Below are 23,144 nucleotides of genomic sequence, written 5' to 3'. Positions count from 1 at the left end.
GCCTTTTTACTGATGTGTTTTGGACCCTGCTGCACACCATATATATATATATATATATATATATATATATATATATATATATATATATATATATATATATATATATATATATATATATATATATATATATATATATATATATATATATATATATATATATATATATATATATATATATATATATATATATATATATATATATATATATATATATATATATATATATATATATATATATATATATATATATATATATATATATATATATATATATATATATATATATATATATATATATATATATATATATATATATATATATATATATATATATATATATATATATATATATATATATATATATATATATATATATATGTAGTATGTTGGCCAAGGCACCAGCCACCCATTGACATACTAGCGCTAGAGAGTTATTAGGTCCTTTGACTAGCCAGACAGTACGATATTTTATCCCTCTCTCTGGTTCCGGCTCATTTTTCCTTTGCTTACACATATACAGAATAGACTGGCACCGCAGCATACACGACCCATAATGCAGAGTAGGCGACCAGAGGAGATGCACACCGCGGGCACAGATCAATAAGAGCGATAATTGGGGATACATCGCCATGCAATATACCATACCGCTGAATATGGTATCGCATCGCAGTGGGCAAGTTGTGACATCTCAATTGGTCGGGCACACTGCGGTAATGATCTTTGCGTACGCGGTTCACATGCTATATCTACGGGACTCCTGTATATAAAATGGCACCGCCAATTAATTATCCTCAGAAACTTATTTCGAGCTAAAGAAGGAAAATAATTCTTTTTAATCTAAAGTTTATAATCATCATTCGCATTTCTTTGTTTTCTTTATTCTGGTTTTTAATATCATTTTTTCAATCACCTTTTTTACCAACTTCCGCAAAACTTCAAAATCCAAAAATCCCCCTTTTCATAGACTTGGCTTTTGTACATTTATTTTTTTATTTCTAATGAACACATGTTTGACATATTTCTCTCTCTCTCTCTCTCTCTCTCTCTCTCTCTCTCTCTCTCTCTCTCTCTCTCTCTCTCTCTCTCTCTCTCTCTCTCTCTCTCTCTCCCAAAAATATTTCTTTTGTTATAAGTATTTTTTTGTTTATCGTATACCTTACAAATTATACATTATAGAATACTTATTGTGTCAAAAGGAAACATGAATATTTTCATTATATTTTTTATTTTGTGAAGTCCATTATTACTGTGGAGAAGTTTTATACCTTTCGACAGTTATTTAGCGTGGGATTATTACGGAATAACAAAATCACATCAATGAAAATGAATTTTTTTTTTTTTTGCATATAAAATCACAATGCTTTACCATTATATAGAGAAAATTATACGAAACAAATTTCTGAAAAATTATTCTACATCACTTCACAATGAATGGAAAAACTATTTTGGTTGTTTAGAGTGAAATACAATAAAAAAAATCAAGAAAACTTTTGAAAAATTTATTCTGTAATCAGCAGTAAAACAAATAAACATGGAAATGTAGGTTATTATAGAGTAAGTGAGCATATACTGTATATCTGATGGTGACAAATCTCATATATAGCTTGAGTAACAGATCCGTAGCCTTGTAGTGAAGGGGTTAATGTAGCTTGACATTTCTCTGCCCGTTAAACATGCCACACAGATGCTAGAAGGGTGGCAAGCACCTACTCAGCTGAGCTTGAGGGCTCTTGTTCTGTGTTCCATCAAAGTGCTGGATGTTACGTAGACTTCTTGCCAGTTCACAGTAAGGCTCCAAAGAACTAGGATCCACTTGTTGATATATCCTGGTTTCTGATCCTCAAAATCTGGTGAGCAAGAGGACGACATTCATCCTTTTTTCCTGAAATTGGGCAATTCAACAAGGAAGCTGTCCGTAGGATTTTTCTGCAGCTACCAACACTAAACAGGAGGTTGCTCTGAGGTTGAGGCTCTTGCCCGTGGATGATTCAAAAAAATTTCCATGGTCTTCTAACTGGAACAGCAGGACTCGGAAGTATCCTTGGGCGTTGGCTTCTCCTCTCTAGCAAAAGACTGAAGAAGCAGTATTGCTGATTAACACCTTAGGTATTGAAGTCTTAGCTTCTGGGCCTGCAATGGGCTCCCTTTGCTGGATATGGGCAGAAACTCATCTCATGTGGTTAATGTATAAAGAAAATTTACTTATCCTTGCTGAGAAGGCCCCAGCCTGTACATAAGCTGAATAGACACCTCTAAAGACATGTCTCTGCAGATGTCTGAGACTGCAGAAGCATCCGCAGCTTGAACTATACTTGTGGCAAAATTAAGAGGTGTCAGACCTCCAATTTGCATATGTGTGAATCGTCTCGTTTGCCATGAGAAGACTAAGGAATCTTCCCCTAGAATCCAGAGGATTTACCAATCCATGTAACTTGAACATAAGGCAGGCCCACGTGATCGTGAAAAGGTGCATGCCTTTAGGAGTATATGTCTGTGCCAAAGAAGGAGCTGGCCTCTTAGCCTAACGTTGTCTCGGAGTCTTGAGCATCCTGCTGAGGCATAAAGTGACTTGAGCTTTGTCGAGTGTTACTTTTGAGGGGTGGAGACAAAAGAAAATGTCTACTGAATGTCGGACTTATTCTGGCATAAGTGTGATTGAAAAGTAGCTGGTGACCGGAGAGACTTTGAACACTTCTGGATCAAAGAATACTTTGCAGCTGTACAAATCACCTGAAGACCTACGGTGTCATACCAAGCCAACGCTTGGACTTCCAGATGATCAGGGCACCATAGTTGGGCAAGTGATAAGGAGGTAAGAGCAGCTCTATGGCCAAACAATAAGGAACAAATGTTGCTGAGATTACCCTAACGGAGTTACGCATCTACAGTAGAGGGAAGGCCGTTGGGCCCTGTTTACTGTCCCTTACCATATGAGGACAGGCCCATTAGACAGTGTCATGTCTGTCTTGGCAAACCGTAGGTATCTCTGAGGGTGTGATGCTACAGAACTTAGAATTTCCCTGCTGAGGTAGCTCATCCTCTCAAGGCCTAAATACCTTGGTTGCTCATGGATGTGGCCTCCAGCTTGGAAATGAGTCCTAATAGGAAGCTCGATCTGATCAGTCTAACTGGTGTCCAGTTTTTTAGAATCAAACTTTACTGGTAGAAGAAGCTTGAAGCAATGTCATCTTTACCCTAGTCTGGATATCCCCAGAGGACAGCGAAGTTGATAGGTTTTGATGAGGGACTCGGCCAAGGATGAAGGATAAAAAGGGGAAGAATAGAGTGAAGAGATAACAGATAGTCCGTCTGGCTCTGCTATCTCTTTTGTTTGACCGAGATATTGGCAACCCCAGACAGAGGTACCACTGGTGGAATGTCCCCAATCCTTTTTTACCTGGATCTTTAGCCCTGAAAGAGCTATGAAATCGTGAAAAGTAAGGAGGTGCCCGAAAGCTGGGGCACTTTATGTAGAATAGCCCGTAAGGAGTGATGGTCATTCTTTTGTAAGGCTTGTATCTCGAAAAGAGGACGGTGGTTTGCCTACTGCATCTGACTAAGGCCAGACTGTGAAAGAAGGCCTCGACTGGGGCTATCGGGAATATCCACTAGAGTCTGATAGCCTAGAGATTGTAGGGACAATGAATCCACTTCTAACTTCCAGTCTGGTGTTGAGAATTTTCAGGAGCCAGGGTTCTGGTTAACCTGAAGCAAGGGAGTTATGGTTTAAAAATGTAACTTATTGAGATCCAAGTGATCCATCGTGCTGGATACGAAGGCCCAACGTTGCTTATCTTCACTGATCAGATGGGAAGCAGAGCTCGTAACTTGGTCTAGCTTTTCTAGATCCCTATGCTTAAAAAACAAGAGGTAGAGAAAAAAGATAGAACAGCCTTCCAAAATGTACCTTCAAGCAAGAGATTTCTAATCCAAGACAGTGGAAGGCCATGGTACAGAGGCTATGGGACTACCCAACAATATAGAACAAGGGTTTGACTTTGGAGTGTCCTTCTTCTAGTAGAGCTGCTTACCACCCTACAGTCTCTCTTCTACCCTTATCAAGAGTAAAGTAGCCGATGAACATCATTAACCCTTTTACCCCCAGGCATTTTCTTATTCATGCACATTATGCAATAAATTTTTTAAAAATTGCTTTAACAGCCTTAATTTTCGTCATAGAGGTTAGGTTGGTCTCATTCTTTTGGAAAATGCCTGAAGTTTCTCATAAAGTTATCAAAAATATGCAAACAATGTAAATAGCAGTTTTTTGCAAGGATGTACCAGTACGTCCATGGGGGTAAAAGGGATAAATTAGTCAGGCCCTTGAGCGAAGAAGAATTGCTTGGTAACCTCAGTATTGTCAGGTGTATGAGGACAGAGGAGAATGTGCAAAGAATAGGTCAGACTATTCGGAGTATGTGTAGGCAGACAAAATGAGCCGTAACCAGAGAGAGATCCAATGTAGTGCTGTCTGGCCAGTCAAAGTATCTAATAACTCTCTAGCAGTAGTATCTCAATGAGTGGTTGGTGCCCTGACCAACCTACACCCTATATACATACACACTCTCATGCTAAACATGATAACCAGGGTAAAAACTAACTAAACCGGTATTTTAATTATCAATATTTGTCCGATAAAATTACTACAATAAGGAATCTATATTTACTATTCAATTAGAAACAGGTATAAAATTTTAGCACTCGGAACGGTAAACTACTAAATTCAGTCCATGTTTCAAGAATGGCTAGCAACACCATATGATTCAGAAATCAAAACAAGGGCTACTTAATTGTTGGCAGATTCAATTACAATCCAATGTATGCTGACGCTATCCAAAATGAAAGTACAGTAGTGATAACCAAAACGTGATTCCAGTTACTTATCTTAATCTTATTTCAAGATTATTCACTTCACTGTGATGTTGATTATACTGTACTATGATGGAATGGAAGATGGCAGCTGGGCGCAAGTTGATGCACCGGTAGACTGGTTCCCATTTGGAGTGTGTGTTCATTTGACTATGCAACGATGACATTGTAATGACATCACCCATTGCAGAAAAGATTTAGCATTGAAGGGGCTATATTCAGGTTTAAGAGCACCTGAACTCGAAGGTATCTAGGTATTTCTTATTCACACAGACTGCATGCTTTGCACTTTGATGCCCTGTCCCTAAAACAGGGGAGACAATATTTCTTTGGTATTCTTATGTCATATTGAAATCCCTGTTCTAATATTTAAAATAAAGCAAATAGAGACCAGGCAGTGCATTAATCCAAAAAGTAAATGCTGTCTTTTACCTCCATTTCAAAACTAAGATTTGATTTGAGAAAACCTTAGTGGCATCACAGAGAGTTTGTCACCATTCAAAAGGTTTATACCTTTTGACAGGTGACAAACTCTCTGTGATGCAATTAGGTCTTACAGGACTTGGTTATTTTAGATATATCTAAGTTACTAATTTTTTAGCAAGTTTAAACATACAAATTTAATAAAAATCAAAATGTATTAACTTTTACCTAATATCTGGGGTTTTTATTTTTCAGTGATACTCTTATTAATTCCCATTACATTAGAAGATGAAATATACCAAAAGCCAAATAAATAATATAAACAGCACCCTAGTAAATTATTTCAAAATTAACACTGAAATTAACATTGAAGCTACAGCTATAACATTTAATAAAAATTTGCTAACCTGGACATATGATGAATCTGTGATGGGTCTCCAAGGTTTACGGAAGTAACTTGGTTCGAGAGGATTGTTGTGAGAGCTGTTGAAGTCAACTAAGTATTTGCTAGCCTGCAATGTAGAAATTTAATTCCATAACTTTGAATATCTCACCCTTTACTAAATACAAAACTTTTTATAATGCTAGTTGCCCTTACTTTTAATTCATAATTTTCTCATTGGAATCTTTCCGTTTTAATAATGACCTAGCAATTTTTCATAAGCATGCATTTACGTTGAAAATAAGATAAATACATATGGCAAATTATGATATTAATGACAGCATATTCTTTACCCCTTCCTTCTGGTTTTTAATATAATTCTTTGTTTTATATATGCAATTAACCCCTTCGCCTTCTATACGTTAAAACATGCCCGGTAATACACAGTGACGTCAGGATAACATCATCTTCATTATTATCATCATTATGATTATTATCCTTATAATTTTCATAAGCTAAGAAAGAGTATAGCACAGGGCTGTATATCACGCAAGTTCACACTCGGGGAAATTTCACTCCTCCTCCTGTCTTCAGCCAACCAACAAGATTTTTGGGATTCTAGCCTTTACTTCTGAATACATAAGAGCTATTTTAGTCTTCTTATGTGACCATGAAATAATCACACCTCTCTCTCTAGCAAATGGCGACATTCCCTTACTTTAGCTTTACTCAAACCCCACCCCCTTGACACCCCCAATTGGGAGTCTATCATCCTACCACCAACCAAAAATACTTGCAATTCTAGTCCTTATTCATAATTATATAAAGTCTATTTTAGTGTATTTACATCTAACCTCATCACCAACCAAAAATACTTGCAATTCCAGTCCTTATGCATGATTATGTAAGGTCTATTTTATTGTTTTTCTATGTTGTCAGTGTCCAAATCACAGAGAAAGTCTCCCCGCCTTCGACTATAAATCCTGCCCAAGAGAAGAAAACTTACCATTACCAGTAATGGAAATAGTTGACAGATGACGAGATTCATTTTTTTCCTTTTTTCTCAACTATCATTTCTACAAAATAATATCCTCTTCATGTTTTATATATTTCATATTACTGTAGTATTATTCCTTGTTTTCACGAGAAAAAGTTAGCCTATTGTGATTATTTCCATTTATTGCCATTCTACTGTTTCTACGCAGGATATGGAGTCGAATGCAAAGATCTCCATCCAAAAATATGCAAAAACCTAAAAGAAGGAAAAGGATGCAAATAAAAAAAAAAATGTTGATATATGCATCCTGCAACCATAAATGAAAGTAAGAAAACTCAGCAAACAGAAAAGAAAAATGAAAGCAAAAATGAAACAAAAAAAACAAGCAGAGTATATACCGTGCTATGCACAAAAGGCCCCAAGATATGCCTTTCAACCCAAATATGCACAATTAGAGCCCAACTACAAAGAATGCATCTATAATGCCAGGGGTTGGTGCAGATATGGGGATAATTGCAGGTATACACACAAAAATAAATATGAAGGCGAAAGAGCATATATAAAAGAAAAGTTGGATTTTTTAATGGTACAATTCCTGGAAATGGAGAAAAGAACAACATATCAGAACAGGAAGGAAGCATGGGAAAATTCATATAATTACCAATAATAAATAATAGGGATGAAACACAAACCATAATAGTGATGAATGCACAGGGTTTAGTCACGAGTAACTCTAAAAGGAAAATAGCGTTCTTAGAAGAACTAACCCAAATTGAAAAAATAGATATATTAAAAACAAGTGAAACATGGTATTCCCAAGAGACTGGCAGTGATGACCAGAAAAAGGGTTTCCAAACATATAGATCAGACAGAACAAATAGGAATCAAAGGGGAACCGCAATATATGGAAGAGACATAAATCAAGGAAAAGTCTATGAAAAATACAGCAACACAGAATGTGAATTGATTGCGGTAGAATTTGAATTTGAAAAACTAGTGAATATTGTAGTTTACAGACCACCAAATACTAAGGAGTTTGACATAATAATAGAAAAAATAGATGATATATGTAGAAACCATAAAGACTGGAATATACTCCTATCCGGAGATTTTAACTTTCCTTTCGTGGATTGGAAAGAACGGATAGAAGAAAGTGGTTGTATATATACATATAAAAAAGAGAGTAATAGTAGTGCAGAAGATGAGGCAATTTGAAAAGCTTCAAGATATGCTATTAGAACATATGCAACAAATAAACCACATTCCAACAAGAAAGGAAAATGTCCTAGATTTAGTATTTGTGAATGAGGTGAAATATGTTAATGAAATAATAGTGTATAACACGGGAATTTCAGACCACAACGTCATAGAATTAATAGTCCATTCCAAAGCAAGTGATCACAGAGATAATCTAAGCACAAAACAATGGGAAGGATATGGAAAATATAATTTTTATAGTAAGAATATAAAATGGTCAGAAATAAATGAAGAACTGAACAAAGAATGGAAAAATGTATTCGTAAGTGATAATATACAGGTAAATACGGACATACTGTACAAAATACTGGAGAAAATTGATGAAAAATATGTACTGAAAAAAAAAAACAATAAACAACAGACATGCCTACCAAGAGACAGAAGGATCTTATTTCAGAAAATTAGAAAGTGGAAGAAAAATTTTGCAAAAAAAAAAAAAATGTATGGAAAATGATGGAAATAAAAAGTAAGATAGAAAATGCAGAACAAAAGATTATACAATCGAAAGAAAGTGAAAAAAGGGACTTAGAAGAAAGGACACTTCAAAATAAAGAAAAAAAAAACCAAAGTACTTTACTCCTATGCATAAAAGATGAATAAAGGTAGATTAGAAATAGGCCCTCTAAGAATTGAAGGACGGTTAACGAATAAAAAAAAGGAAATATGCAACATATTAGCAGAAAAATATAAGAGTGAGTTCACGCCAAGAATTGCAAATGAGAATAATGAAACAGAAATGAGAGAAGAAAATATTGAATATCTAATGGATATAGATATTAATGAAGCAGATATGGTTAACTCTAGGATGCCCGGCTTTAGCTATGTGCCTGGATGCCCGAAGAGAGTCATTTTGACTCCCAGAGGATTTTTTGGTTATTTCAGGAAATAATTAGTTTTCTATCATTTCTTTTTATTGTTATAACCAGTTTTCTATTCAAACAATGTAATATTATTGTGTTCAATGTTCTTTTGTTAGAAATACTCATAATCAAATTTAGTTATCCACATGGATGCCCAAGGAGAGTGATTTTGACTCCTATATATTTTCAACCTTAATTATGTATATAAAAGTTTATATACTGATTCTTATATTCATTATTACATAAATAAAGAGTAATTTTTTTCAGTTGTAGGGCTCATAATATTTGTCTTAAGAAAAAAATGATAAACGTTTGATTGGGCTAATAGATCTTTTATTTTTACCATTTTTTTGGGAATACCCTTTGTATTCCAATGTATACAGGAATGAAGAAACTGAAAAAATCTAGAAAATAAAGAGGTAGATATCCTAGTAATCATATGATGGACAACTACATGAATATCCATTTGAATCTATTTCAGATCACATTTTTTACACACACGTTCAACTTTTGAGGTGCAGGTCCCACAAAGTTTTTTCACGTCTTGTGCAACTTCTTACTGTACGGTTTTTCTTGCAATGAGCCTTCACGTGGCAGTATTTCTTTAGGTCTCTGCTTTGATCTTTGTTTTCTCCATTTCCTTGATTTTCCCTCTGATCCAATTTCTTCCTCGACTGTGTATTTATATTTGCTAATTCTTCGGATAGTTGTTCTAGGAATTCTTTCCTGATAATTTTTTTCATTTGTCACTTCCTTGTAGATAACCCATGCATTTATAGCTGCCAGGTCTAAGGTATTTTGGAAGGAATGAATAAGCCATCGCCTTGTACACGCCTCACTGAATACTTTCAAGCCATTTGGTCCAAAATGGCCACTCCATATTTTGTTTCGTTGTAAAATTTGATTGTTTCCGGTGTTTTCTTAGCATTATTTTCTAAAGAAACATCTTGATGAAGAGTGCTAAGAACTGCAACATTTTTTTTGAGTTTTCCCTGATAAACTGTGAGAGTCATGTCACCAGACTTGTAAAGCTTGGTAGAATACAAATTGTCTTTCTTGGTTCTAACTGTCGCAGGCACTTCTCTTCTTATTTTATTCATGGTCCCTATGATACTGGTTCCCTTTTTCTTTAGTTGCTTGGCTAAGTTGACCAATGTAAAATAATTATCTGTTGTGACATTTCTCCCTTTATTCAAATAGGGATCCACTAGTCTCATGACCACATAATCTGCAACCCTCTCTTCTGGAGGACAATGCTCTTCTTTACTTACATAAGGAAATCCATTCACCAGATATTTACTCTCCTTATCTACAGCTAACCAGTACTTCTGACCGTACTTATCAGGTTTTGATGCCATAAATTGTGGAAAAGGGCATCTTGCCTTACTAGGGAAGAGATGGTCGTCAATAGTTATATTAGGCCCAGGTTTGTAGCAAGCAATGCTGTTATCTATAAATCTATTCCATTCTGTAGAAAATAATGCAAATTTGTCAGTTTTGAGTCTCTTTGAACGTGTAGATTTATAGTCAGATTGCAAAAACAGTAGAATTTCACAGAACCTGTTTCTTGACATAGCTTGCTTGCATAGTGGAATACCCTATTTATCTCTCAAAAGGCTATGCACAGGTCTGTCTTTCTTACGTGCTACACCTCGGGCATACATAACAGCAATAAATGCTTCAAGTTCTTCATCATTTAGAGAGAAATTTTGGCTTTTCTTATGTGTTTTTGATGTGCTGTATTATGAATTTGTCAATCATTAGTCGCCATGCACTTGCTGGGCTACCAACAGTGATACATCTTTTTGCATGGCCTGTAGGTCCATGCATTTCTCGTAAAATATTTTGTTCTGACCGTCTGCCACCTGAGCATTTATCAGCCAGAATTTGCTTCCACTTTGCACCATCCGAAGCAACATCATCTACCAAAATACACTCATCTGCTTCTTTATTTGTAATGAAATGAACAGTTGAACTAGCATTAGGCTCTGCAACTGCTGCCAGATGTATGAATGAAAACGAGGAGAGAAATGTCCGTGACGCTCGGCATGAAATTCAAAATCTCGCGCAGCTATCGCAGATATGCCAGGTGTACACTAGTGCCCTCACGGTACAACAGGTAGAACTATACCCAACCTCTTCAGATTTTCCATGCCCCATGGTCTCTAGAGGGGAGGAGGGTGGGTTTTTAACTTATATAACCAGCGGGTAAGTATATTAATAAATTTATTTTATTATGAAAATAAAATTTTTAAATATAAAACTTACCCACTGGTTATATAAGAATGGCTGATTGACACCCTTGGTGGTGGGTCAGAGACAGCTACATAATTGGAAATTCACTTAAGCGTTACACAAACCACTTAAGAGGTTCTCACCTGATAAGGAAGCTGACAGCAATGCTCTGCCTCATTTTGTCTGCTATCCTTAGAAGATCCAGTGGTCCACCCAGGGAGCTGATGATCTTTAGGAGCTGTCAAACGGTTCAATAACCTATAACATGACAGGACCTCAACTAATACCCTTGTTCCGGGCACTCTCTAGGAACAAAATGACCACCTGACTAGATCAAAGATTGCGGAAGATTGTCGACCAATCTTCACGTACAATCATAAAAACATATATAACAGTTGCAAGAGAAGAACAGGGGTACTAGGAATCCAGGGAAATGTAGTGGTGAATGTCTCACCTACTACTGCACTCGTTGTTACAAGCGAACCCAAAACGTAGACGTCCTCATAAAGAGACTGAATACGATCTAAGAAATGCAAGGCGAATACAGGAATACCCCTTCACAAGGTTGTATACGCGATGCTTTGCAGAGAACAGATTAGTTTAAAAGTTACAGAAGCTCCTATAGCTCTAACTTCATGAGTCTTTACTCTTTCGACATGTTACGATCTGTCACACAACAGTATGAAAAAACTCTTGTAATTAAAGTCTATACTAGACGATAGAGCGTTTTAGACATAGATAACGCAGGCTTTTTGACCATGCACCAAAGAGTCATGAATAGACTCTTAACCTCTTTGGTTCTGTCCCGATAAAACTCCATCATTTTAACCGGGTAAAATACTCTTCACAGCCCTTCACAAACCAAATTCGAGAGGATAAAGATCCCGAAAGATTTAGGCCATGGATGAGGACGTTTGTTAATGATCAAGAATCCAGGTTGCAAGGCGCCTATGGCTTAACCATTGTGAAGTCCATGTTCTTGCTAAAAGATTGAACTTCACTGGCTCTCAACCATAGTAGACTTATTTAGAAAGTCTCCAAAGTTAGGCCTTAAATAAAAACCAAGTGTAAAGGCTCGGATCTGTCACTACCGCGAAATTCCATAAACCACCCCTAAATTTTAGGCTGGAGCATCTTGCTGACCCTTCTAAGTCATCTCAAATGACCTGAGAAGATCTATAAGGTCTTTATTTTATAGATGCAATCTATACTCCATAATACACCCTATTTGGGTTGTAAAACCTTGAGGCAAAGGTCCCTTGTACAAGCGATAGCCTCAGCTGTCTCCTTTGAACAACCTCTTGATCATAGGGGTTTTCCAAAATACTGGAGGCAGCTAGACCTAAAGCTTGGTTTAAAATAAAGCATTCGTGATCCTGACACAGGAAAAAACGGACTGATGACATGCTTCCAGCAAACACCCAGCATGATCCCAGCATGGGTCCAGTATGGTTCCGGCCTGCTGTATATGCTCAGCAAGTCGTGAGAGAGAGACAAGATCTAGACCTCCTCCCAACACGCATCCATATCAGTCGCAAGAAACCAATACTGAAGCTAGGCCTGCTGAAAAGAAGCATCAACAACATGAACCTCATGCTGTGAAGTTAAGACCTGATTGTGTGTACCAACAAATGTTCAACACACTTCAAGTCAAAGTTTGATGAGAGAAAGCGTTAGCTGTGAGGCAAGAGCGACGCGAAGAAAAGACAACAGTCTGTCCATAATGTTGTGAGCCAAAGACTAGACTGTATATGTCTATTATGCGACTATAATGTCGCATGTGCTTGCATCCCCGTAAGGTGCTAGCGTACTGTATGCGTTCACCTTGTCGAGCGGATACAGCACTCTGTGTACGTCTCGCCTGCTGTAAATCTACAGCGTGCTGCAAGTAGGCAACAGCATCGTGTCCGGTCAGTGGCACAAAGGAGCAACTGTTAGTCTATCATGATGCGGAAAAACCTGACTGACCTTATCCAGTACAGTATATGTCCAGGCTGGCACATGCGTCTAGGTTGCTTAGTATTTCAGGTTGACATGTTTGTCAAGAGATGATCGCGTGTAGCATGCGTCCGCATGAGTGGAGACGCGTATCCCGCAGATCGCAAGGATGGGACAACTAGTTGAAAGGATCAACTTTGACAGTCAGCATCTGTGACCGCGTGCACGTCTGTGCCGCTACAAGCGTATGCTCTACCGCCTCCCGCAACAAGAGCCTATCTTTGCGAGGAGACGTTGCTGAGCATCGGAGAACTATGCTGTATGATACTAACGGAAAACCATCCCTTTGATCTAAGGTAGTCCTTACCCTTTTAGGAGAAAACATTCCCCCCCCCCCCCCCAAGAATCGTAAATGCTAAAAAGAGATGAAATTTACCTCCTTTAGCTCAGACCAACCCTACACTCGCGGGGCAGCTTGTGCGCCAACTCAAGTGTGAGCGAAGGCTAGAAGAGATCATCAACCACAGCCCCGTGAGCGACCTGGGAGAGTCCCTATGACATTCCCAGCGCGCCTTGTGCATGACCTGAATGTATCCCATGCTATGAGATACCGTTAACAGTAGTCGCTCGACCCCAGAAGAAAGTACTAAACATTTCCTCAAACTGGGGGCGGAGAGGAAGTGTAAACAGATGCAAACTGAGCACCTCTTCTCTAGAAGAATTATGTGTCTTACCCGATTTTGGCGCTGACATGTCGCCTTTTTTCAACAGAAAAAATTTCCGGCGAACATCAGTAACTGAGGGATAAGTTACAAGAAAACATACGACTCCTGAAATGTCTCGGACGTATTGATTGTTGACGACCAAGTCTAGGTGTTGCGTCCTTCTAAGAGGACAAACTCTTTCTTCCCTGACTGTGCTTCAGATTCCAGAGGAAGAGCCAGGATTATATGTGATTCTTCTGACTTCCGTTCCTCTTGTGGAAGAAAAAACACACTCAATTGCTTCTCATTTAAGAATCGCAACACACCTGCTGTGAGAGTAAGTTCTGTTCGCGTGCCTACATGAGGATTAACTTCCTAGTCTAGTAGACAGGAAGAACGTCGAACGTCATTCGATTGAAGCTGTGCTCTGATTAAATAGAAGACGTACGAACCAAGGGTCCGCTCCCTTCTTTTCCTAGGCCTGCCAGAAGTTGTTTAGCCTGGCTCCCACTGCTGCTTGGAGGGGAGAGCAGTCAGACCCTGCCTCGACTGGGCTTGACTCCTCTTTTCCTTTGCCTCCTTGCCTCTGGTTTGAAAGTACTTCTCCCTGTAGGTTTACCTCGAAAAGGCTGAGCAGAATAAGAATATGATGTCCCCTCCTTAGTTCTACGAGAAGAGAAGGACGTAGGCAAAACCTTACTGGCTGTTTTAGTAACCAAATCTTGAGTAGCCTTCTGAGCCTAATTTGCAGGCACTTCTTTAACTAAATCCTGCGGAAAAAGAGCCGAAGACATGGGCGCAAAAAGCAACTCTGATCTCTGACATGGAGTGACGCCTGCAGAAAGGAAGGAACACAAAGTAGCTGGGAGACCGCCTGTGCGATATCACGTCAGTCCAAGAGACAACAGGCCGCCTTTGCGACAACGGGTCTACCACCGAAGACTAACGCCCAGCCTCACCAACAACAGCCGGTCGATAAGACTACCTCATCGACGAGAGCTGTTGTTTGAAATATAAATACGCAGAACGAATCTAATTTTGTTTTCAGCTTAGCGCCTGAAAAGCGCGTATAATATTTGACAACATTTACACTTAATATACGAACAATCTTAGTATTCCACTAAGGAAACAACGATACATAGAATCGTGCGCTACATCGATTCGTATAAACATTAAGTGAAATTTAACTTCCTTTAATCTCTGACTAAGGAAAAATACTGACAGGACCATTAATTTCAAACTAAAATGTTCCTTTTATATAGTACAACTAAAAACTTGAGAAGTAAAAAGAATGTACTATTCATAAAATCTCTACTAAATATTGTAATATTGTAACAATACTGACAACTGCGTAACAACTGAACGCTAGTTAATCTTTGCAAACAAATCGAAGATTACCTCAACAAAAACTATTAAAAGGATAAATTTTTCTTAGATCAATAATCCTTTAATTAAATTTATAACTTAATATTTCAAAAGAAAGTATCCACTTATAATTCTTTGTAAAGCAAGTCGGACTTATAGCCTACGACATAAGGCTGTGACGTCATCAATGGACGAGATGTTTACCTCTCGCCCTATGCTTTCGTGAGGTTTAAAAATAGGTCGAAAAAACTTTTAATCTTACCTTTTAAGTTATAAATACGTGATCACAGTTCAAATAAAACAAAAAAGCGAAAGCCCAAACTCAAAAAACGTTAATACATCACCAAATAACGTCCAAACAGAGTAAAAGCGAGAGAGAATTCCAATAGAACTGGCCACCATGGTGGCAGGGAAAAATCTGAAGAGGTTGGGTATAGTTCTACCTGTTGTACCGAGAGGGCACTAGTGTACACCTGGCATATCTGCGATAGCCGCGCAAGATTTTGGATTTCCTGCCGAGCGTCAGGGACGTTAGCCATTCTTATATAACCAGTGGGTAAGTTTTATATTTAAAAAGTACATAGTCATTCAATGAATATCAGTAAAATACAAAATGTTATGTTTCTTGAAAATTTACTTGAATCACAAGGAAATGCGTTCATAAAATTAGAAAATAGTGTAAGAAAACATTTGTCAGCTTGTAATAAAGCAAAAATTAACTTATAATCTTCAACATAATGTAAAATTATTAGAAAACGGAATTCATATGATTTAGAAGTTTCACAGAAAGGAGCCAAAATGACTCCCTTGGGCATCCATTACAACATAGGAAAAAATTATATCTAAAGTAATCCGGTAAACTTTTCTACACTTGTAGGATGTAATACACTCAAAATCAATAAAAGTCACGAAAGGATTCCTAAAAAATATGGAAGAACCGAGCCAGGAGCTATTTTAATAGTAGCAAGGAGTCAAAATGACTCCATCAGGCATTCTAGTGTTAAGGCTACAAGCTAAATTAAAAATGGATTGGTATGGATGGTGTGAAAGCTGAGATGTTGAAGGAAGGGGGTGTGACTGTACTTGAATGGTTAGTGAGATTGTTTAATGTGTGTTTTGTGTTGTCAATGGTACCAGTAGATTGGGTCTGTGCATGTATTGTACCACTATATAAGGGTAAGGGAGATGTGCATGAGTGTTGTAATTCAAGAGGTATTAGTTTGTTGAGTGTAGTTGGAAAAGTGTATGGTAGAGTACTGATTAATAGGATTAAGGATAAAACAGAGAATGCAATCTTGGAAGTACAGGGTGGTTTTAGAAGAGGTAGGGGTTGTATGAATCAGATTTTTACAGTTAGGCAGATATGCGAGAAATATTTAGCAAAAGGTAAGGAGGTGTATGTTGCGTTTATGGATCTGGAGAAAGCATATGATAGAGTTGATAGGGAAGCAATGTGGAATGTGATATGGAGTTGGTGGAAGGTTGTTGCAAGCAGTGAAAAGTTTCTACAAAGGTAGTAAAGCATGTGTTAGAATAGGAAATGAAGTGAGCGATTGGTTTCCGGTGAGTGGGGCTGAGACAGGGATGTGTGATGTCGCCGTGGTTGTTTAACTTGTATGTTGATGGAGTGGTGAGAGAGGTGAATGCTCGAGTGCTTGGACGAGGATTAAAACTGGTAGGCGAGAATGACCATGAATGGGAGGTAAATCAGTTGTTGTTTGCGGATGATACTGTACTGGTAGCAGACACAAAAGAGAAGCTTGACCGACTAGTGACAGAATTTGGAAGGGTGTGTGAGAGAAGGAAGTTGAGAGTTAATGTGGGTAAGAGTAAGGTTATGAGATGTACGAGAAGGGAAGGTGGTGCAAGGTTGAATGTCATGTTGAACGGAGAGTTACTTGAGGAGGTGGATCAGTTTAAGTACTTGGGGTCTGTTGTTGCAGCAAATGGTGGAGTGGAAGCAGATGTACGTCAGAGAGTCAATGAAGGTTGCAAAGTGTTGGGGGCAGTTAAGGGAGTAGTAAAAAATAGAGGGTTGGGCATGAATGTAAAGAGAGTTCTATATGAGAAAGTGATTGTACCAACTGTGATGTATGGATCGGAGTTGTGGGGAATGAAAGTGATGGAGAGACAGAAATTGAATGTGTTTGAGATGAAGTGTCTGAGGAGTATGGCTGGTGTATCTCGAGTAGATAGGGTTAGGAACGAAGTGGTGAGGGTGAGAACGGGTGTAAGAAATGAGTTAGCGGCTAGAGTGGATATGAATGTGTTGAGGTGGTTTGGCCATGTTGAGAGAATGGAAAATGGCTGTCTGCTAAAGAAGGTGATGAATGCAAGAGTTGATGGGAGAAGTACAAGAGGAAGGCCAAGGTTTGGGTGGATGGATGGTGTGAAGAAAGCTCTGGGTGATAGGAGGATAGATGTGAGAGAGGCAAGAGAGCGTGCTAGAAATAGGAATGAATGGCGAGCGATTGTGACGCAGTTCCGGTAGGCCCTGCTGCTTCCTCCGGTGCCTTAGATGACCGCGGAGGTAGCAGCAGTAGGGGACTCAGCAGTATGAAGTTTAATCTGTGGTGGAAATGTGGGAGGTTGGGCTGTGGCACCCTAGCAGTACCAGCTGAACTCGGCTGAGTCCCTGGTTAGGCTGGAGGAACGTAGAGAGTAGAGGTCCCCTTTTTGTTTTGTTTCTTGTTGATGTCGGCTACCCCCCAAAATTGGGGGAAGTGCCTTTGGTATATGTATGTAAAATGGATTGGCAGCCGTACCAGATGGAGTTCCAGCGATTTTGTTGAAAAAAAACTGTACACACTATCGCGAAGATGCTTGCAATACTGCTAAGACAAAGTGCAGATATGAGCGAGATATATGTTAAACATAAATTAGCTTATATAACCTCTATTTTCAAAAGTGGATCAAGACTAGAGGCAAGCAATTATAGACCTGCTAGTCTAACATCACATACTATGAAAGTGTATGAGAGGGTAAAAAGAAAATAATGAATCATTTGGTTAAAAATAATTTGTTTAATATAGGTCAACACGGTTTTGTGCCCCGGAAAAAGTACACAAACCCAACTGATAGCACACTATGAAAACATACAAAAATATGATAAATGAAAAAGACACAGACGTGATCTATCTAGATTTTGCAAAAGCCTTTGACAAGGTAGACCATAATATATTAGAGAAAAAAATAAGAAAGCATAATATTGTGGGAAAGATAGGAAAATGGGTAAAAGAATTCCTGCAAACCAGAAAACAGATAGTGGTTGCAAATGACGAGATATCAGATGAAGATCAGGTAATATCTGGCGTGCCACAGGGTACGGTATTAGCTGCACTGCTGTTTGTTATTATGATCTCAGACATAGACTGTGATGTTAAAAACTCTGTAGTGAGAAGTTTCGCCGATGACACAAGAATAAGTACAGAAATTACTTGTGATGAAGATAGGAACTCACTACAAAGAGATCTATACAAAATATATGAATGGGCGGAGATAAATAGGATGGTATTTAACTCCGATAAATTCGAATCAATAAATTATGGAAACAGAGAAGGAATGGTATATGCATACAAGGGACCTAATAACGAGACAATCACAAACAAGGAAGCAATTAAAGACCTTGGTGTAATGTTAAATAGGAATATGTAATGCAACGACCAAATAGCAACACTGTTGGCTAAATGTAAAGCAAAAATGGGAATGCTATTCAGACACTTTAAAACAAGAAAAGCTGAATACATGATTATGCTTTACAAAACTTATGTACGTAGTACACTCGAGTACTGCAATGTGATATGGTACCCACACTACCAAAAGGATATTGCACAAATAGAGTGTACAAAGGTCCTATACTGCTAGAATAGAAGACGTTAAGGACCTTGACTACTGGGAAAGACTGCAATTTTTAAAACTATACAGTCTAGAAAGGAGAAGAAAACACTACATGATAATACAAGCATAGAAGCAAATAGAAGGAATTACTGAAAACATCATGGAGCTAAATATATCAGAAAGAGCAAGCCGAGGTAGATTAATAGTGCCTAAAACTATACCAGGAAAACTAAGGAAGGTGCACAGGACATTAATCCACTATGCACCAACATCGATAATGCAGCGACTATTTAATGTGCTGCCAGCTCATCTAAGAAACATATCAGGAGTGAGCAGAGATGTGTTTAAGAATAAGCTCGATAAATACCTAAGATGCATCCCAGACCATCCAAGACCGGAAGATGCAAAATACACCGAAAGATGCATTAGCAACTCTCTGGTGGATATACGAGGTGCCTCACACTGAGGGACCTGGGGGAACCCAAACATAGAATAAGGCAATAAGAGAGAGTCTCTCTCTCTCTCTCTCTCTCTCTCTCTCTCTCTCTCTCTCTCTCTCTCTCTCTCTCTCTCTGTGTTTGTTAATCATATTTATACCTTATAAATCATACATTATTAAATACTTTTTGTGTCAAAGGAAATAAATGCATATTTTCATTATATTTCTGTATGACATAAATTCCATTATTACTGTTGAGTAGTTTTATATCTTTCGATGGCTATTTATCATGGAATTATTATGGAATAACATAGTCGCTTCAATAAATATATAAAGTTTTTTTTTACACATAAATCGCATCACTTTACAATCCCTTATAATTATAAAATACTTCTTGTGTCAAAGGAAATTAATGGATATTTTCATTACATTTCTGTACAACGTAAAGTTCTTATTGCTAATGAGTTGTTTTATATCTTTAGACGGCAATTTATCGTGGAATTATAACAGAAAAACATAGTCACTTCAATGAATATGAAGTTTTTTTTTTACATATAAAATCACAGTGCTTTACCATTATTTAGAGATAATTAAATAAAAAAAATTTTCAATATTATACTATGATCACTTACCAATGAATGAAAAACATTTCGGTTGTTTAGTGAAATACAATGGAGAATAAAGCAAACTTGAAAAAATTATTCTGTAATCAGCAGTAAAACAAATAAACATGGAAATGTAGCTTATTATAGGATAAATGAGCGAGTATAACCGATGATGTGAAATCTTGTATAGAGCTCCAGTAGCAAATCCATGGCCTCGTAGTGAAAGGGTTAAAAGCATTTTTGGGGGTTATATTACACAGTAAAAGAAAATAATGTGCAGAATATAGATTATCAATATTTCTGGAGTGGTGATATATTATGACAATTACCCAAAATCTTATACCTCTTTTAAAAAATTTGATCAAAGAAATGTTTACTTGCATGAACAAGCCGCTCACTTACAAGATAAAGAATCATTTTGGTTTTGTCATTGTCATTCATATCCTCGCCGATCATCATTGGATAAGATTCGCCATTTTCGTGAATATATGAAGACAACAAGGTTGAACAAACATCAGCATCAACATTTCTTTCATTCATAATGGCACCTGCAATAAAATAAAAACTTTATACATAAATTACAGAACAAGTATTTAGTGATAGAAAATGAGCTAGAAATATTAAGATATTGAATAAAAATTGTGTATACTCTATAAAGAAAACATCAAAAAGTTAAATAGAGAAACAAGAACACTACAAACCCAATACGATTTTGGATTAGAAAATTTGACAAGAAATCACACCTTGCCTGTCTATGATCATAGCAATACTTATGTTTTGCAGATCACTGAAAATATACTGATGTCATATTGCTTCTCTCTTGAATATTGGTAATATAAACATTTACCTAAAATACAAAATAGAGAGTAAAAGATGTGAGATTGGAAGTATGTTTAGGAATAGAAGGATGGATATATTGGCTTTGTGTGAGACAAAGATAAAAGGGAAAGGTGAAGTGATGTTTGGTGAAATGTCTGGTAGAGTGTCTGGGATTGAAAAGGGAAGAGCAAGAGAAGGTGTGGCTTTATTGGTGAGTGAATGGATGACAGGCAAAGTAGTGGAATGGAAGGAGATATCATCTGGGTTAATGTGGGTAAGGGTTAGGTTGGGTAGGGAATGTTGGGCTTTTGTCAGTGCATATGGGCCAGGTTGTGAGAAAAGTGAAAAAGAGCGGAATGAGTTCTAGAAAGAATTAACTAGGTGTGTAGAAGGACTGGGTAGAAGGAATTATGTAGTTGTCATGGGTGACTTAAATGCTAGAGTGGGCGCTGGAGAGGTATAAGGTGTCATTGGGAAGTATGGCGTACCAGGTGAAAATGAGAGAGGTAAGAGACTGGTAGATATGTGTGTTGAGCAAGAGATGGTGATAAGTTCTAGTTTTTTCAAAAAGAAAGATAAAAACAAGTATACATGGGTAAGAGTGGCAAATGGAAGACTGGTAGAAAGGGCGTTAATGGATTATGTGTTGATAACTAAAAGAATGTTTGGAAGATTAAAAGACGTGCACATGTTTAGGGGTATGGCTAACAGTATGTCTGATCATTTTTTGGTGGAAGGAAAATTAGTTGTAGCAAAAGAGTGCAGAAATAGAGTAGGTGGATGTAAAAAGGAGCTAGTGGGGGTTGAAGAGCTAATAAAACCGGGGGTAAAAAGTAAATATCAAGAAAGGTTGAAAATGGCATATGACGAAGTGAAAGTAAGAGAAACTGGTAATTTAGAGGAGTGGAATTTAGTAAAAGAAAATTTTGTTGGGATTGCAAGTGATGTGTGTGGCAAGAAGTTTGTTGGAGGCAGCATGAGGAAGGGCAGTGAATGATGGAATGAAGGAGTGAAGGTAAAAGTGGAAGAGAAAAAGAGGGCTTTTGAAGAATGGCTGCAGAGTAATAGTGTAGAGAAGTATGAAAGATATAGAGAGAACAATGTGGAAGTAAAGCGCAAGGTAAGTGAGGCAAAGAGGGCAGCTGACCTGAGATGGAGTCAGGGATTGGGGGTGTGACTGTACTTGAATGGTTGGTGAGATTGTTTAATATGTGTTTTGTGTTGTCAATGGTACCAGTAGATTGGGCGTGCATTGTACCACTATATAAGGGTAAGGGAGATGTGCATGAGTGTTGTAATTCAAGAGGTATTAGTTTGTTGAGTGTAGTTGGAAAAGTGAATGGTAGAGTACTGATTAATAGGATTAAGGATAAAACAGAGAATGCAATCTTAGAAGTACAGGGTGGTTTTAGGAGAGGTAAGGGTTGTATGAATCAGATTTTTACAGTTAGGCAGATATGCGAGGAGTATTTAGCAAAAGGTAAGGAGGTGTATGTTGCATTTATGGATCTGGAGAAAGCGTATGCTAGAGTTGATAGGGAAGCAATGTGGAATGTGATGAGGTTATATGGAGTTGGTGGAAGGTTGTTGCAAGCAGTGAAAAGTTTCTACAAAGGTAGTAAAGCATGTGTTAGGATAGGAAATGAAGTGAGCGATTGGTTTCCGGTGAGAGTGGGGCTGAGACAGGGATGTGTGATGTTGCCGTGGTTGTTTAACTCGTATGTTGATGGAGTGGTAGGAGAGGTGAATGCTAGAGTGCTTGACCGAGGATTGAAACTGGTAGACGAGAATGACCATGAATGGGAGGTAAATCAGTCGTTGTTTGCGGATTAGTAACAGAATTTGGAAGGGTGTGTGAGAGAAGGAAGTTGAGAGTTAATGTGGGTAAGAGTAAGGTTGAGATGTACGGGAAGGAAAGGTGGTGCAAGGTTGAATGTCATGTTGAATGGAGTTACTTGAGGAGGTGGATCAGTTTAAGTACTTGGGGTCTGTTGTTGCAGCAAATGGTGGAGTGCAAGCAGATGTACGTCAGAGTGAATGAAAGGATGCAAAGTGTTGGGGGCAGTTAAGGGAGTAGTAAAAAATAGAGGGTTGGGCATGAATCTAAAGAGAAAGTGATTGTACCAACTGTGATGTATGGATCGGAGTTGTGGGGAATGAAAGTGACGGAGAGACAGAAATTGAATGTGTTTGAGATGAAGTGTCTAAGGAGTATGGCTGGTGTATCTCGAGTAGATAGAGTTAGGAACGAAGTAGTGAGGGTGAGAACGGGTGTAAGAAATGAGTTAGCAGCTAGAGTGGATATGAATGTGTTGAGGTGGTTTGGCCATGTTGAGAGAATGGAAAATGACTGTCTGCTAAAGAAGGTGATGAATGCAAGACTTGATGGGAGAAGTACAAGAGGAAGGCCAAGG

At 37.9% G+C, this 23,144-nt stretch overlaps 1 protein-coding gene across 1 annotated transcript in view; it reads right to left on the bottom strand.

The window, feature by feature from the left end:
* Positions 1 to 23,144, bottom strand: part of LOC137643923 (phosphatidylserine lipase ABHD16A) — a 413,125-nt gene that overhangs the window by 21,298 nt on the left and 368,683 nt on the right. Inside the window, exons 10-11 of the mRNA XM_068376687.1 lie at positions 20,314 to 20,459; positions 5,700 to 5,804 (exon numbers count right to left, since the gene is read on the bottom strand). Coding sequence (XP_068232788.1) covers positions 5,700 to 5,804; positions 20,314 to 20,459 — 251 coding nt within the window. The remainder of the gene's footprint in view (positions 1 to 5,699; positions 5,805 to 20,313; positions 20,460 to 23,144) is intronic.

The sequence above is a fragment of the Palaemon carinicauda genome, chromosome 7 (assembly GCF_036898095.1).
Source record: "Palaemon carinicauda isolate YSFRI2023 chromosome 7, ASM3689809v2, whole genome shotgun sequence".
In the NCBI taxonomy this organism is placed as follows: Eukaryota; Metazoa; Arthropoda; class Malacostraca; order Decapoda; family Palaemonidae; genus Palaemon; species Palaemon carinicauda.
The sequence above is the reverse complement of the archived record's forward strand: the minus strand, read 5'-3'. Positions and strand labels throughout refer to the sequence as shown.